General features: G+C 41.9%; 1 protein-coding gene across 2 annotated transcripts in view; it reads right to left on the bottom strand.

Annotated features, from left to right (window-relative positions):
- Positions 1–18,240, bottom strand: part of LOC124614288 (ankyrin repeat domain-containing protein 13D) — a 142,419-nt gene that overhangs the window by 69,974 nt on the left and 54,205 nt on the right. The window contains exons 5-8 of one of the 2 annotated variants that reach the window (XM_047142931.1): positions 12,112–12,255; positions 11,303–11,371; positions 7,737–7,917; positions 4,784–5,009 (exon numbers count right to left, since the gene is read on the bottom strand). In XM_047142931.1, the coding sequence (XP_046998887.1) occupies positions 4,784–5,009; positions 7,737–7,917; positions 11,303–11,371; positions 12,112–12,255 (620 nt within the window). The remainder of the gene's footprint in view (positions 1–4,783; positions 5,010–7,736; positions 7,918–11,302; positions 11,372–12,111; positions 12,256–18,240) is intronic. The other variant, XM_047142932.1, reaches the window with a different exon arrangement.

Below are 18,240 nucleotides of genomic sequence, written 5' to 3'. Positions count from 1 at the left end.
AGTGGATAATCGTCATGGTGGACAGCTAGTTGGTGGTCAAAAAACGAGAGAAGTAGATCACCGTGTAGCACACCATGCAGCTGAAAATAACATCCTTGATTTCAACGGCTGCTACACTACGTCTGGCTCCTCCTCCACTGCCACCAGGTTCCTTGAACTGAGCAGATGTGAGTTATCCTTACAACAACACATTCTCTGCTCCTGAAATTATCCTGGCCTAAAGCTACAGTGACATTCTGTCCCCACACCCTCTACCATGCCGTTTCCACCCCCTCTATCCTATCACCTCCTACCTATGCTTGTCTCTCCCACTTCTCCCACTTTTTGTGTGCAGCCTACTGCCAATGCACCTGCCCATCTTCACCCATTCCTGTCCTTTCTCTCCATCCCTGCCTCCTTGCCAACCCCCCCCCCCCCCCCCCCTCCCACCCCCAACAGCCTCCAATCATTGCACCTGTTCCTAGTATAGTCCCTGCACACTCCTCCATATGGCGCTCTTCTGTCCCACCAACTGTACACTGCTATCCCTTTCCCTTCCCCAACCTCTCCAGATTGCTGCTTCCATTTTACATGAAGCATTAGGGTCTGAACTGCCGGAGAAGGCGATCATATGTGCTTAAGGTGTGCTTGGTTGTGTAAATGAACATGTTTCCTTTTCTGACGCAAGGTGTGGCCAAAGTTAATGTGTAACTGTCTTTTAGTTGTGCCTGCTGCAACTTAATACGTCATCTTTCTGGTAGGTAGCAATCTATGTCTTCCTTACATTGTTGGTAAGTATTTGAGACACATAACAGGAAGTATATCTTAAGAAGAGAACGGAGTCAGGTCAGGGATGTCTGTACTATGAAAATTTGTTTTTCTAGTATTAGGTTTGTGAGGACAGGGACTGGAATGAACTGAAGACTTGCAAGATGTCGTTAAAGAAAGAGGCTGACATCTGAAGAATGGAATCTTTATCGTTAGGATATTGAGAGGGGATTCCATGGATAAAGAGAGTATTTCAGAATCAGGATGTGGGGTGGTTTTTAGTGAAGGGGTCAGTTAGTAATGGGATTTAGCTATAAGGAGGGGAAAAAATACAAAAGACATCAGCAAGTGATATCGGGAGGAAAACACTGTAGACTAACAACAGAGATAAAGCTGGGATGTCAATGTGAACAGGAAAAAGTGAGAAACATATCAAAGGAAAATAGAAAAATTGACATGTGAGATGACTGTAAAAAGACACGTGAAAAGTTATTTGAGGCATTGGGCTAGGAAACTGCAGAACAAAGTTTTGTAGCACCAAAAGCTCAGTTTCAATGCCTGCTTCCAAATCTCAATCCCCTCTCTCAATATCAGCACCTCTGAATTAGAGAGATGGAAATTGTCCTTACAACACATCCTTCAATCCCGCATTCCTCATGGCGTCGATATCAACTAGCCCCCATGCTATTCTGATCTCTATACCTTTTCTCATGCCTCTGACTTCAATTCATTAGTCTCTAACCACATATTTCTCTCCTGAGCCACCTATCTCCCCCCCCCCCCCCCCCTCCCAAACCTCCAACTCCACTCTATGTGCCATACACAACTACTGCTGCATGTGGCAAGATACCTGTTAGATGGTGCTATGACTGCTTATTGTATGTCAACTGACTCACAATGACTGGGCAACATTCCCTTTTCAGTTACTACTTTTAGGCTGGTTGTGTACTGGGACGCAGTCAATATAGGTAGGGCAAGCTGTTTTCTGTGTCATGTGCTTTTTAATAGGGGCAGCATGCACTGTCAAGCATGCCTGCCACCTACTTCAACTCCTGCATAGAGCTTGTGGCAGTGGCAACGTGCTGTACAGTGAATTCATTCTACAGCTAATTGTTATGATTTCAGAAGATTCGATAGAACTATTGTGCAGAAATCTTCTTCTGTACCACGTGACTTATCCCAATTGTACGGACAAAACTCTTAAAAATTCAGTGTGTGAGAGGATAGCTGAAGAAATAAGTGAAGTACTGCTACAGAAAATTACCTTAAAAATAAATTAGTACCAGCCAACAAAATAAACATAGTAGCAGCCTTTGGTGAAATTTGCAGCCTGACATTACAAGTAAATTTTACAGCTGTTTCTTATTATAAAAGCTTACATTGCAGTTCTGGCTTGCATTTTTGCTGCAATGGATAAAGTTAGTTTTTAGGTTTTTTTTTTGTCACTCTTCAGTGCCTCTGTCACCTTCCTACAACAGCATATTTACTGATGTGTAGTTGTGAACTACATATCCAAACTTTACCACATCATTTACCGACTAATTTCAAGAAGTTTCCTGAATATTCCAAACCAATGTGCATTTGGATTGTTGGCAGTTTCTACTGTTTGTAGTGGTTACACCTGTCTGTAATGAACACTTCGTTGCCATAATTACCAGAAACTTGGCCACTGCACGTCACATCAGATTTTCAAGCAACGGAAATACTTCAACCCCCTTTAGAACACACAGCATTATTACCCCTTAATAGTTTATTTGATCTGGACAGACAATTCAGCTGTTCCACTCCTCCTATTTGCATCTAACAATGTACACTCCTGGAAATTGAAATAAGAACACCGTGAATTCATTGTCCCAGGAAGGGGAAACTTTATTGACACATTCCTGGGGTCAGATACATCACATGATCACACTGACAGAACCACAGGCACATAGACACAGGCAACAGAGCATGCACAATGTCGGCACTAGTACAGTGTATACCACCTTTCGCAGCAATGCAGGCTGCTATTCTCCCATGGAGACGATCGTAGAGATGCTGGATGTAGTCCTGTGGAACGGCTTGCCGTGCCATTTCCACCTGGCGCCTCAGTTGGACCAGCGTTCGTGCTGGACGTGCAGACCGCGTGAGACGACGCTTCATCCAGTCCCAAACATGCTCAATGGGGGACAGATCCGGAGATCTTGCTGGCCAGGGTAGTTGACTTACACCTTCTAGAGCACGTTGGGTGGCACGGGATACATGCGGACGTGCATTGTCCTGTTGGAACAGCAAGTTCCCTTGCCGGTCTAGGAATGGTAGAACGATGGGTTCGATGACGGTTTGGATGTACCGTGCACTATTCAGTGTCCCCTCGACGATCACCAGTGGTGTACGGCCAGTGTAGGAGATCGCTCCCCACACCATGATGCCGGGTGTTGGCCCTGTGTGCCTCGGTCGTATGCAGTCCTGATTGTGGCGCTCACCTGCACGGCGCCAAACACGCATACGACCATCATTGGCACCAAGGCAGAAGCGACTCTCATCGCTGAAGACGACACGTCTCCATTCGTCCCTCCATTCACGCCTGTCGCGACACCACTGGAGGCGGGCTGCACGATGTTGGGGCGTGAGCGGAAGACGGCCTAACGGTGTGCGGGACCGTAGCCCAGCTTCATGGAGACGGTTGCGAATGGTCCTCGCCGATACCCCAGGAGCAACAGTGTCCCTAATTTGCTGGGAAGTGGCGGTGCGGTCCCCTACGGCACTGCGTAGGATCCTACGGTCTTGGCGTGCATCCGTGCGTCGCTGCGGTCCGGTCCCAGGTCGACGGGCACGTGCACCTTCCGCCGACCACTGGCGACAACATCGATGTACTGTGGAGACCTCACGCCCCACGTGTTGAGCAATTCGGCGGTACGTCCACCCGGCCTCCCGCATGCCCACTATACGCCCTCGCTCAAAGTCCGTCAACTGCACATACGGTTCACGTCCACGCTGTCGCGGCATGCTACCAGTGTTAAAGACTGCGATGGAGCTCCATATGCCACGGCAAACTGGCTGACACTGACGGCGGCGGTGCACAAATGCTGCGCAGCTAGCGCCATTCGACGGCCAATACCGCGGTTCCTGGTGTGTCCGCTGTGCCGTGCGTGTGATCATTGCTTGTACAGCCCTCTCGCAGTGTCCGGAGCAAGTATGGTGGGTCTTACACACCGGTGTCAATGTGTTCTTTTTTCCATTTCCAGGAGTGTATTTACATTTACATTCCCATCAATAAACAGTCATTAGCCCTATATCAAATGCAGTAAATCTGTGATTCACATCAAATGTTGCTGTTAGTACAGTTGACTTTTGTTTTAAGCCCTGCTGATTTAGAAGGTTTATTTGTAGTCAATCATTTTTAATTTATTGCACCAACAAAGGAACAGTACCGCCACCACCACCAGGTTCCAGTAGGGAATTATGACTACTGTAGCTGCACGTACCTGACTTGCACTTTGCTACCCTGCCTTATTTTAGCCAACCTGCCTCTCCTTCACTGTGCTGCACTACAGCCCAGTATATGCCTAGCCTTAGAGTCTTTTGTTTACTTACTACATGTGTCCAATTATAAGTTGTCTGGTGGCTGAATAGGTGTTAGGCAAGAAACGTCATTTTACAAATTTTTCAGTCTTTTTTATATACTCGTTGACTACCCAACACTCTGAATGGCTACAGTCACTCCTTCCATTATTTCTTTTGTGGTATCTTCATTCAATTAAACACAACCAGCGCAATGAATGAAGAAAAACATGGCAACAGTAAATCACACAATTCAAAACAAAATAATTAAGCAAATAATTATTATAAGCTGTTTCCTTTGTAGACCACTGAAGATGCCTACATGTCGGTTATAAAGAAAAACAACATTAAATACAAGAGACAAGCAAGAGTCATCCTCAGCTACAAGACGATCATGAATTATCTATTCCTTTTTTCTACATTTAATTTTTTAAAATTTATGTAGTAGTTTTATAAGATAATGTCTTTACATAAATCTCATGGGGCTACTTACATTATTTGCTTCTGGTACCACTTGTTTTTCTTCCACTTCTGCTATTCCAAGGAATGACTGCAATGGTGTCTTTGGCGATCTCGCTTTTGCTTTATCTGTTTCTGTAAGGTGTTCTGTCCGAGTTTTGGTAACGAGTTCTACATTGCTAGCTCCAAAGACCTTGCATTCATGCCCATTGATTGGTTCACTTTTGTCAGATCGCCATCCCCAAATACCTGACTTATTCCTGAGAACAGATTTTAAGTTAAACAGTATTAAACAGAGGAAATATGAACAACTAAGATGCACAATTTTCTCCACCAGCACTCTACGATGTATTGCAAAAATTTCCTTTATTTTCGCTAACAAATACTTGCATCCTCCAATCGTAGATGAAAAATAATATTCAAAGAATGAGCAATAATTAAATGGTTATTAATTCAATCCTGCACATTAAAATTGTTGTTAAAGTACATAAAACAACATAATCTGGCCAAAATCTATTAGAAGTGTCTTAGCGTGTTAATAAGATAAATTCCAACAGGACCTAAGAACATCAGAAAGAAAGCAGTCATCCACAGAATGATGGTTATGATTATTTGGATTGAGGGAGTGCTCAACATCATGGCCATCACCGTTCTGACGAAAAGTCAACATGAAATCTCATGGGTCTGTCCCCACTTGCGGAGCAGTTTATAATGTACTAAAGTCTGCTGCCCTTCCTTACCAATTTAGGAATGAGGCCTGACGGTTCACAGAATTTCACCACTCTGCTACCACTGGTATCAGTATCTGCGAGGATGGTGGGCAGATCTCCAGCGAGACCGAGGGCTGCCCTAATATAAGTATACAGGACACATGTAGCCACAATATGCTGAACTGAAAGCGGCACGCCACAAATTTCACAGAATGGTGGATCCTCCTGCCAGAGGAGGAAGCCATGTGTGAAAGGGCTATGCCCAATGCGCAGTCTGGTAAGCAAAACCTCCTTCCGGTGGCGAGGCTGACACGAAAATCCACCAAGCGTTTGTGGTCAACTTGAGCGACCGCAGTTTGTGTCTGACACCTGCAACCAATAAGTCTCCCACTGACGCACAATGCGTCTGTCAGAAAATGAGATTGCAACGGGATGGGACACTGATGGGCAGCACCATCCCAACGTGCTTCCTTGGCAGCTTTGTCAGCCACGTCGTTACCCTATATCTCAACATGGCCAGGTACCCAGCAAAAGATCACCTCCTTGCCACAGCGTTGGAGCCACTGTAAGGAGTCATGGATGAGCTGAATCAGTGGATCTATCGGATACATTTGGTGAAGTGTTTGCAGTGCACTAAGAGAGTCGGAACAGACAAGAAACTCGTACGGTGATGTCTGTGAACCTTCTCCAGTGCCGGCAGAATGCCATGCAACTCCGCATCATAATTTGTAAATTGTTCTGGAAGACGCACTTTAAAAATCCCAACAGGGAAAACCACAGAACAACCGAGAGCATTCTCCTGCTGGGATCCATTTGTATAAATAATGATAAAACTGTGGTACGTACTTAAAACAGACGAAAACAAAGTTGTAAAAACCACATCTGGAGTACAACTTCTCGTGTACTGTGTCAAGCTTAAAATCACTTTGGGCCTCTGAAGACACCAAGGCAGCAGTGCATGCCATCCCTGGGTGTGTATTTTCATGCCCATAAGATCCAGATCCTTGAGACAGTCCGTAGCACGTATATCAAATGGCTGGGTCGCTTGGGGCTGATTCCTGAACAGACATCTGAAGGTGGGTTGGACAACTGAACTAATGCCAATGACTGAGGTGACGCTGAGATTTTCAGTGCCTGTTAAGCCAAAAGGATATGTTGCCGAATCCAAGGGGGTGGTTCACCAGCCTTTGCACACAGACTCTGAACTGGGCTGGTCCGAAAGGCTCCAGTCGATACCCAAATGCCCTCATGGTGGACAGCATCTAACATCCTGATGTAGGAGGTCAGGCCGATCCATAGACCATGCTGCCATAGTCTAGGTGTGATCGAACAAATGCCCTATAAAAATGCAGGAGCCGGAATCTGTCAGCTCCCCATGTTTTTCTGCCTTATGTTCAACAACTGGAAGCCCTTTGTTCGTAGATCTTTCAGGTGTGGGAGCCATGTTAATTTCGAGTCAAATAATAAACCCAAAAAGCGCACAGTGTCTTGAAAATGTAAAATACGGTCTCCCATTGTAAGCTCTGGTTGGCTAAAATTCCAACAAGCATGATTAAAATTGACACACACAGTCTTCTCAGGTGAAAACTGAAAACCAGTTGTCTGGGCCCAAGTTTCCAGCCTCCTAATGGTCAGCTGTAGCTGCCTCGTCATCGCCATAAGATCAGAGGAAGAGTAAAGATTGCAAAGTCATTCACAAACAAGCAGCATATGACAGGGTTTATGACTGCAGAGGAAATGCCATTGATAGCGATGGCAAACAATTGTACACTGAGGACACTGCCCTGGGGCACACCATTCTCCTGAACAAAGCAATCAGACATGGCATCACCAATGTGATAACGAAAACTCCGGTCCTCGAGAAAGGATTGGATCAGAAGCAGTAGGCGTCCACGTAGTTCCCATTCTTGAAGTTGGCAAAGGACGTTGTACCTCCAAGTAGTGTCATACGCCTTTTCAAGGTCAAAATACACACAAACTAAATGGTTTCAGCATAAGAAGGACTCCTGTATCACCACCTCCAGTGAATAAGAAGGACTCCTGTATCACCATCTCCAGTGAATTAAGTTGTCAAGACTGGAATGGTAACGCCTGAAACCGCACTGGGAGCGGCTAAGGTGACCTCAGGACTCAAGCAGCCAGATGAGGCGGCAGTTTGAAACATTTGATGTTCTTTTACTGGCATTTCCTGCAATATCTATTCTATCTGTTGATCTTGTATTTACATTTACTGATAATAAAAGTTATTATCTGATAGTGTGCATTACTATCACCTACCTTTCAAAACTAATTTTATCCGTATCTATATAAGTTGTAACAATAGGTGTTGTAAGACGTGACGAAATTGCTTCTTCTGACGGTTGTAGGAACTGAAGTTCTTCTGGAGATATCATACGCATCTGTTCAACATAGACTTGTTTTGTCTCATGATCCACTTCCATCATAACAGCAGAATCACCTGATAAAATATTCAAAGACAGAGCCTGTGATCACTTTGTTTGCATTAGTGCACAAGAAGCTATGAAGTTTGACATCTATTTTTCAGGAACCAAAGGAGGAGGAGGAGGAGGAGGAGGAGGAGATGAAAAAGAGTGAAGGAGATGGAACGCAGAAGTGTGTGTGTAAGTGTGTGTGTGTGTGTGTGTGTGTGTGTGTGTGTGTGTGTGTGTGTGAAATGGTTTAAATAAAGGTAATGTAAACTCCAATACTGATAGAGTTATTTAAGTCCAACATGTTATAACTACTCTTCCACGATCAATTTGTCTTTCTCCTGCTCTTAATGCCTAACAAGGAATCAAGATTCTGAATACCTGGGAATAAATTAGATACTAAATTTATGTATGATTCAAGGAACACCTCATATCATCATAGCAAAAAGGAAATCTGTAGTTGAATCTGGAAGGGTCGAGGATAATCGAAGAACTACTTTATAAATACCGCATATTTTTCCATATCCTTTTTCGCAGCACTGCAAGTAATCACACTGTACATAGCACAAAAAAAAACACTTAACATTTCATCAAGAAACTTAATGTATTAGAGACAAACGATGGATTTATGTAATTAGCAGTAGTATACACAAAAGTATCTCACAAAACAAATATATCATTGCAAAATTTTTTTCATCAGGTTTAACTTGACGATGGACTAAATCAATTGAACTTTATATCCTATTGTTTTGCATTTACTTACTTGCGGATTAGAATCAAGGGGCACAAATATCAGTTTTGCGGCACTGTAAAGTCAGTGTAAACTCTCAAACATAAACTTGCTTCTACCACTATGAAATATGTGCAATCCAATATCACATGTATTTAACATACAGTTGAAGCATTGTAGCACCAAAAACTATGCTACTTTCAATATCAGAACAAATCATCGAAGTAAATTTTACAAGGTATGCACACTCAACTCATCGTGTAGCAGCATAGTATTTCTTTAGTGCTGTACATAAGAAGCACCTAATTACTGACCTAAGCAATCAAACAGAAAAAGTACATCTCAGAACTATTTGTCCATACACATCATTTTGCTTAGTAATTCCATGGTGCAACGATTTTTAAAAAATCATTTATTACTGTACATGCCTTAATTTATGCCCATAACAAATGTCAAAATATATCCTATTATCTAACAGTGAGTGGCAATATCTTCTCATGACCACTGCTGAAGTTGATTTCAAAAAATTTGAAGCAGAAATATTAGTTCTAGGGTGTAAAAAGGACCTTATCAAAATGTGGAACACTTTATAATTGTGTGGATAGAATATAAGGAAAAACATGAAAGGGAAAACTATTATTTTATTATGAGGGAGGGGAAAATCATCTAAACATATTCCCATTAACCAAGATGTCAGAGCATAGATATGTAGGACGAGATTTTAAGAGCAATTAAACCTTACAAAGGACCACATCACATCACTATTATATATTTTGATAATAATGTTGGAGAGTTCAATCCCTTTCTCCCTAAAAGTGTCTCAAATTACATTCATGCCAGTGGTTCACTGGGCACTGACTGATCCTTGCATATGAGCCTTAGAGTAAGATGGATTTTCTTCAATTTGGGGTATTAGTCGACACACACACACACACACACACACACACACACACACACACACACACACGTAACTTTAATAATTTGATACAAGCAGTTATACAAACAAAAATTGATTATTGTAGATATCAACAATTTCTGCACTGAATCATAGGAAAGCTAATACAACACAATGAAGAGAAGTTTATCATACATTTCAATGATGCAACATTCTGCAAATATACGAATACAACCACTCTTCCTAAAAGGGGCAGCCTATAAATTACATTAATGCAACATTTTTACTCTATGCAACAGTGATAATGTTAAATTGTAAACATTATACTAATATGAAAACAAAAGGTAAACAAGAAAATTTGATGAAGGCTGAGATATTATTGGACCTCCACTAAAGGATCTGAAAATACTACTACTTCCTAATGAATTCCACTACCTACACTTGTTTGTAGTAGAGTTATATCTTTGAAAAATTCACTAATTCTATGCTTGAGAAGAAGACCACTCTGGGAACAACTGAACACACACACACACACACACACACACACACACACACACAATCTGACACCATGTACAGGATCTCAGGTCTCCTCATCAATAACTGGAAAAGAGAAGGCTGAACTGAAAGCAGACTGAATTGATGTTGCTCAGAGAGCTAAATTTATAGAGTTATAATGCTAATTTCAGCCAGTCATGATGTACCTGTAGAATTAATGTCACTAGAACCAATGTGTTACTGCATCCCCTTCCTCTTTTTCAATCCCACAATAGATACAGTTCAGCAAACTGCATTTAGTATATGAAAACAGTTATATGTAAGTCTGAGGACAAATAAAATGTAAAGATAATACTTATGAAACCTTTGCTCCCGTAATTTCCAGTTTTTGAAGATACAAATGAAAATAAAGTCATCAACACAGATTTAATATGCTGAAACTCTCAAAAATCATAAGCAATATCTATTTACATCATGTGTCAACATTTACTTTCTTTCATGGCTTTTAGTTCCTGAACATTTCATCGAATTATCTTTACTGTATAAAACAACTTAAACACCTGTGCAAACCTGCAGTTTCATGCACTTCAAAATGTATTTTGTCTTTTAGATTTAAAAACTACTTGAAACCCTGGGCAATGACCGAGTAAATGACCAACAAAGATTTTGTGTAAAAATTATACTCAATAAGAAATGGAAGAAAAGCCATATCCAAAACAATGGTCAACTTGGACAGAATCAGAACCAATTAAATACCTGCAAAGAACACACAAAATACAACACTTTTCAACAGTGATTACAGAAACCCAATACATGAACAGACCTAAACTTCTGATGTGTTAAATATAATTTTTAAAAATTCTTCTTACAATTTGTTTCTTGTATGCAGAGACTGGTGATACTTCAGTCTGCATTACAAACCATTTCACAGTTAAAAGAACAAACGAATATCACATGTACTTCATTGAAACATGCCCATCAAACCACCAAAGAAGCACAAATGAGAAATGCAAGGAAAATCAAGCAAACATTTACGTTTGATGAGGCTACTTTGGTAATACCTGTAATGAACCAAAACTTTGATCACATCATGAAATTCCATACAATCTACAGGGATTAATACTTGAAATTAAACTTCCAGTGCCAGAGAACCAAACTGAATTAAATTTACTTTCTAAGACATTTCAACAACTTCTGCAGGAAAGTGCTTTACAGCTAGAGTGCTACAAAGAGTACAAGAAGCAACTCAATGCAAAAATAAAAGAAAAATGTATTTGGCCGAAATTCTCATCACCTGTTTCAGCTGTCTGCAGTTTGAAAATATAGCTTCTATCACAGCGGATCACTGTGGGAGTTGCTATGTCTGTTGAAATTAAGAAATAACACATACAGTAAGTCTATCCAGCATCCAAATACATGTCAACAATTTAGCTATTCATTTTATACTTCCCTTTTTTCAGCAACTGAAATAACTGATCAGGAAGTCCAAGTAGAAGAAAAACATGATGTGTGAAAAGTGTTATATTTCTATTCATTGCATTACCATAACAAGGATAAGTCACTACTTATTGGACATTTTCTCCCTGCTTTCCCTTTTACAGAACAAAACGAATGAGATCACATGTAAAATGGGATTAGTTTGCAGACGTGAAATATTTTCAGTAAACTCCTATTTAGCTGGATTCTTGTCAATGATGGTAACATAATCAGAAGCTTGTGGAAATATCTACAAACTCTTTTACAGATAACAGAGCTGTAAGAAATAAAGTTGTATGGAGACAGAGAGTGGAATAAAGATCCAACTCCTTGATAACCTGCTCATTTACAACACTGTACTTTTTGCTTTTAACTTCAGCCAGTAATGATGTAGCAAGTATTCATGAAACATAAGAGCACGATGTGTAGCTGGTTCTAAACAAATTAAAAAAAGAAGTGACATTTAGTCTTCTAAGCAGAAAAACTAAGTTTTATTGAAACCAAAACATTATTATATAATGCAGTAAAAGTAACAAGTTCAACAACAAATTTATTACAGAATTACTACATTTAACAAAGCTACAAAATGCATAAACTATTGTCATAAGTCAAATGTGGACAACTTACTTTGTCCTTTAAATATATAGCTCCTATTTCCTCTCTGCCAGTTAGTCTGGTCAAATCCAAGAAGAGTAGTATCAATCCGTACATTTGAGCCTTGTTTATACACTTTATAGGTATCACTTGGACACATCCGAGATACCAGTGGTACTGCAAAAAAACAAACTTTTTATTCAAGTACTCATTGAAATGAACTAATTTTAAACAAAACCAATACTTGTGTTGATAGTCGGTGCTGAGTAATATAACTGGTGAACACAGTGCCACTTGTGTCTCCATTAATATATACTACAAAAGCTGCTTCATAGGTCAGGGGGTGCACTACACAAAGGAAGCAGCTACTCAGTGAAATAGAGTATTTGTGGAATACACGTAGGGGTTATTTAGGCAAGGTTTCAGTTTGTTATCCTTCACATACACACACAGAAATATCATAAAAATGTTTTACTAACAAGGGGAGGGCTTGGGGCAGATCTCACCAATTTGGTTCAAACTGTGGATAGAACCAGGCAGACAACCCTTCCAAAAGAGTATCTCACTTCACTGGGTCACAGGAAAAGAGAAAACGCTCTCTGAAGATATTCAAGTACAATGTAAGGGATTTTAAGCAACAATGTTTCTGTTAGTGCTGTGGTGCAACAATGGTCAAGAGCATCGAATGTCAATTCACAGGCTTGTGTTCAATTGTGGTTGCTTCCTCCTCTCCCCCCCCCCCCCCCCCCATTTTATATTAATTCTTGCACTGTTAGTCTGTAACTTAAAAAAATTAAATGTATTTAGAGCACTCAGTTTTTATATATGTAAAATTAGTATATTCAATTTCATTACAATACTTAATTAATTAATATATTTAAAAAGTCAATTTACATAACAGGGCAAAGATTTAAATGAAAGTAAACATTCTGAAAATTGTAGCAGTTAATTATCTGCTTTTTATTTATTATTAAAAGTTACATAATATTTTTATGGTGATAAAGATTGAAGAAAAACATTTGAAACATACATAGTGTTCACACCATGCACATTTTATGAAACCATTTCTTTTAGTTACAATGTTTATTCCAAAATATTTCAGTGGAAAGCAAACTTCATGCAAGTTTTTAAATGAAGGTATTTTAATTTAAATGAAGGAATTTGTTATTATTTTAATGTTGTTTCCGAGAATTTTCCTGGACGATGACCACATCCTCTCTGATGGCTCCACCGTCACTATCCCCATGGAACATTCCCCGTGCCATACCCTCACACACCCCAAATCCTCCTACCATTCCCAAGAACCAGCTACAAAATGAGTGCAACCCCCCCCACCCCCCCCCCCCCCACCCAAAAAAACACCCAATACCACTCTGGACTGTAGCAACTGAACCACATTCTTCCCCAGGGCTTTGATTAGCTATCAAGATGCCCTGAAATTAGGGACAGCCTACCCAAGATCCTTCATACCCCTCTGGAAGTAGTGTTCCATCATCCAACCAATCTCCACAACATCCCAGCACATCTTTATACCACTTCCACGCCCAACCCCTTCCCACAGTAATCATATCCCTGTGGAAGCCCCAGGTGCAAGGCCTGCACAATCCATCCACCCAACACTTCCTATTCCAGTCCTGTCACAGGCTTAGCCTACCCCATGTCCGGGCCACCTGTGAAAGCAGCCATGTCACATACCAGCTCTGCTTGAATCACTGCTCAGCTTTTCCTACTGGTAGACTACTAACTTGCTATCCATCATGACAAATGGCCATTGCTAAACTGTAGCCAAGAGCAAATTGGATCATCCTGTTGCACAATATGTAGCTGGACATAACATGCTTTATTTTAATGGCTGTTTCACAACCCAGACTGTCTGGCTTCTCCCCTCCACCACCAGCTTTTCTTAATGGAACAGATGGGAGTTATCCTTACACAACACATTCTCCACTCCCAAAATTATCTCTGCCTCAACCTATGGTAACTTACAGTCCCCACACCCCTAACCTAGTTCCACATCTTCCTTCTGTGCCATCACCTACTCCCAACTCACATTCCCTCACTCTCAGTGCACACTGTTCTCCATCAATGCAGCCATCAATCCTTTCCCCTTCTCTGGTTCTCTCCTTTCTGCTCCCTTTTTTCCCTTCCCACCCTCCCCAACAGCCTCCCACACTGCACCAGGTATCCCCATCTGCCGCCTCTAAACCCTGCATGCTCTGCCAGGCAGCACTGTTTCCTCTTCCCTCACCCATATCCTGCTATCCCTCTCCCTTCTGCACTCTACTATGGATTGTTGCTCCCATTCTACATGTTTCAGTTTATGTCTAGCCTGAACAGCCAGAGCTATAACTGTCGTGTGTGTGAGGTGTGCTTCCTTGAGAGAATGTATGTGTATGTGTGTGTGTGTGTGTGTGTGTGTTTTCCTCCCTTCTGATTTAGACTTTGGCCAAAATCTAAATGGGTAACAGTCTTTTCATTGTGTCTATCTGCAACTCATGCGTCATCTTCATGGTGAGTAGCACTTTATTCTTCACGTAATTGTTGATGTTCTAACATGGACTTTCCATTGTTTGAAATTAATATGAATAATTTCAATAACCTGCTCTGCAATTGTTTGACTCATAGCTATTGCTAGAGGACCCCCAAACACAGGACTTTTGGTGATCGTGCCTTTTTAACTGAAAAAGTGTCATGAAAAGCGTTCGTGAAATTCTTTTTTAAATCTTCATCTAAAGTTGCAGCTTTGATATTTTCATGATACACTTTACTTGTGATAATTCTTCTAGCATTTCTGTTTTCCAAAAATACAATACTTTTTATTAAAAAATCACCACAGGCATGTGTTGAGATGCCTTTCACAACTAAAGAGACCACCATTATATGTTGGAAAATAGTCAAAATCACGAATCAGCAAAAACATATCTCATTAAAAGACGAAGAAGAAGAAGAAGAAGAAGAAAGCAGTGAGAAGCAAGAATGGAACTCAACTCAGTGAATTGGCAAGTACTGCACTAGACCACTTTGCTACGGGTCTGACAAGAACACTTATTTACAATCCCTCACACTCTACTCAAAAAGCTTTACACCATCCATGGTTGAGAGCAGTGGGGACAGAGCGGGGGAGGATCGCCACTTAAAAAATGTCGATGGCTAAAAAGACAGCGCTCTATCCGAAGCCTAGTTAAAATTACCTCCTCCCAACGACAAGGCCGGGAGGAAGAGGTCAAAGCACAGGGAAGAGGTTTTACATCGCGTAATTTATTATCGGGTAGCAAGACCACTGTGTATGCCATAAAAGAGCAATATGGCGACATAAAACGCTATGTAGGTTGGCTATGGGAACCATGCGAACAGTGGGCTGAGGAAGAGAGACTGCAGCCTTGGCCGCTATATCGGCTGCCTCGTTTCCACGGATTCCAACATGCCCTGAGATCCAGAGGAATGCCACAGACGCCTCCCAAGTGGAGCAAGTCCTGAATACGGTGGACCAGAGGGTGGACGGGGTAAAGAGCTTGGAGGTTGAGGAGAGAGCTGAGCAAATCCGAGCATATAATATACTGTAGCTGCTTATGGCGAAGGATGTATTGGGTAGCCTGGAGAACAGCTTAAAGCTCCACAGTAAAAACTGAACACTGGTCGGGAAGCCAAAATCTATTAGGGGTGTTGCCAACAATATAGGCACTCCCAACACCAAATGTGGTTTTTGAGCCCATCAGTGCAAATAAATGTGGCATCCTCCATTTGTGTGCATAGAGCAGCAAATGACCGAATATAAACTATTGGGAGGGGGGGGGGGGGGTAACTACAGTTGGGAAGCTGACAAAGGTCACAGAGCAGGCTGGTCCGGCGACAGAGCCTAGGTGGCACCATACCCCATTTGTCCACAATGTTTTACGAAAGTGGAACGAAAGAGAACATAGCAGTTGGCGGAAGTGGACTCCTGGTGACTGTAGAGAGGAAAGGCGGCCTGCATACCCTAAATCCAAGGAGGCATCGAAAAAAAGGGCGTGGGTCGGATGAGTAGGCATGGAAGACAGACGACTAGCGTAACAACTCAGTAGGACAGCTTGCCGATTGGACAGCATAGGCTCAGCAGTCTCGGCGTAAAGGCTGTTGATGGGGGTAGTCGAGATGCCGAAGAATAGACGGTCGTGAAGAGGAGTAAACTATGCTTCCATAGTCCAATTTTGAGCACACTAAGGCACGATATAGGCAGGAGGAGGACCAGTAAGTCCACTCCCCAGGAGGTACCACTCAGAACACGGAGGGTGTTTAGGGGTCACAGACAGCGAGCCAAAAGATATGAAATGTGGGAAGACCAACACAGTTTACTGTGATACACAAGGCCCAAGAATTTAGCGACATCTGCAAACGGAAGGTCGACAGCGGCTTGATGTAGGGAAGGCAGAGGAAACTCTGTACAATGCCAAAAACTTACACAGACGGTCTTACTGGGAGAAAAGCGGAAGCCGGTTTCGATTCTCCATGAGTGGAGGTGATTGAGACATTTTTGAAGATGTCGTTCAAGAAGGCTGGTCCGCTGAGAGCAGTAACAGACTGCAAAATGTTAGACAAAGAGGGAGCCCGAGAAGGTGGGAAGGAGACAATCCATAATTGGATTTACGGTGATGGCAAACAGTACAACACTTAGCACGGAGCCCTGGGGCACCCCATTTCTTGGGAGAAAGTACGGGAGAGAGTAGTGTTCACCCACACCTTAAATGTGTGCTCTGTCATAAATTCATGAATAAAAAGGGGTAGTCGACATCAAAAGCCCCAAGAGAACAGTATGCGGAGGATGCCTGTCCTCGAACAGGTATCGTATGCCATCTCCATGTCAAAAACTATTGCTACCATTTGGAGTTTTCTGAGAAAATTGTTATGATTCAAGTGGAGAGAGCAAAAAGATGCTCAACTGCAGAACGATGCTTTCGGAAACCACATTGGGCAATATGTGTCCACTGAGGAATCAGGTATATGTCATTCGGAGGCGACTTCAACCTACCTAGTATAGACTGGGATGTCTATGGATTCATTACAGGTGGTACAGACAAGCCGGCGTGTGAATTACTTTTGAACACATTATCCAAAAACTGTCTTGAGCAGCTAAAATGACAGCCAACGTGTAATGAAAATATTTTAGATCTGGTAGCCATGAACAGACCAGACCTCATCAACGGTGTCAGTGTTGAGACAGGGATTAGTGATCATGATGGTGTCATTACGACTATGGTTACGAAAGTTAAAAAGTCGGTCAAGAACGCTAGGAGAGTATTCTTACTAGAAAGAGCAGATAAGCAGTTGTTAGCATCCCTCTTAGTAAATGAATAGACTTCATTTACTTCCGGTACGATGGACGTGGAAGAATTATGGGCAAATTTTAAACACATTGTAAATCACGCATTGGACAAGTATGTGCCAAAAAAATGGGTTACGGGCGGAAAAGACCCACTGTGGTTTAACAGCGCAATTCGGAGAATGCTCAGGAAACAAAGGCAGTTGCACTCGTGGTACAAGAAAGATTGGGAGAATGGGGACAGGTAAAAGTAAGTAGAGATTCGTGCTGCTGTAAAATGAGCGATGCACGAAGCATTCAACCACTACCACCGTCATACCTTAGCAAAAGATCTTGCTGAAAACCCAAGGAAATTCTGGCCGTACATAAAATCAGTAAGTGGGTCGAAGGCTTCCATCCACTCACTCACTGATCAGTCTGGCCTGGCAACGGAAGACAGCAAAACCAAAGCAGAAATTTTAAATTGAGCATTTGAGAAATCTTTCACACAGGAGGATCGTACAAACATACCGCCGTTTGAGTCTTGTACAGATTCCCGTATGGAGAACATAGTGATAGACATCCCTGGGGCTGTGAAGCAGCTGAATGGGTTGAAAATAAATGAATCGCCAGGTCCTGATGGGATTTCAATTCAGTTTTACAGAGAGTACTCTACTGCATTGGCTCCTTACTTAGCTTGCATTTATCGCGAATCTCTTGCCCAACGTAAAGTCCCGAGCGACTGGAAAAAAGCGCAGGTGACGCCTGTATATAAGAAGGATAGAAGGACGGATCCTCAAAATTACAGACCAATATCCTTACCATCGGTTTATTGCAGGATTCTAGAACATATTCTCAGTTCGAATATAATGAATTTCCTTGAGACA

Source organism: Schistocerca americana, chromosome 1 (assembly GCF_021461395.2).
Source record: "Schistocerca americana isolate TAMUIC-IGC-003095 chromosome 1, iqSchAmer2.1, whole genome shotgun sequence".
NCBI lineage: Eukaryota > Metazoa > Arthropoda > Insecta > Orthoptera > Acrididae > Schistocerca > Schistocerca americana.
This window is presented reverse-complemented; position numbering and strand designations above follow the sequence as displayed.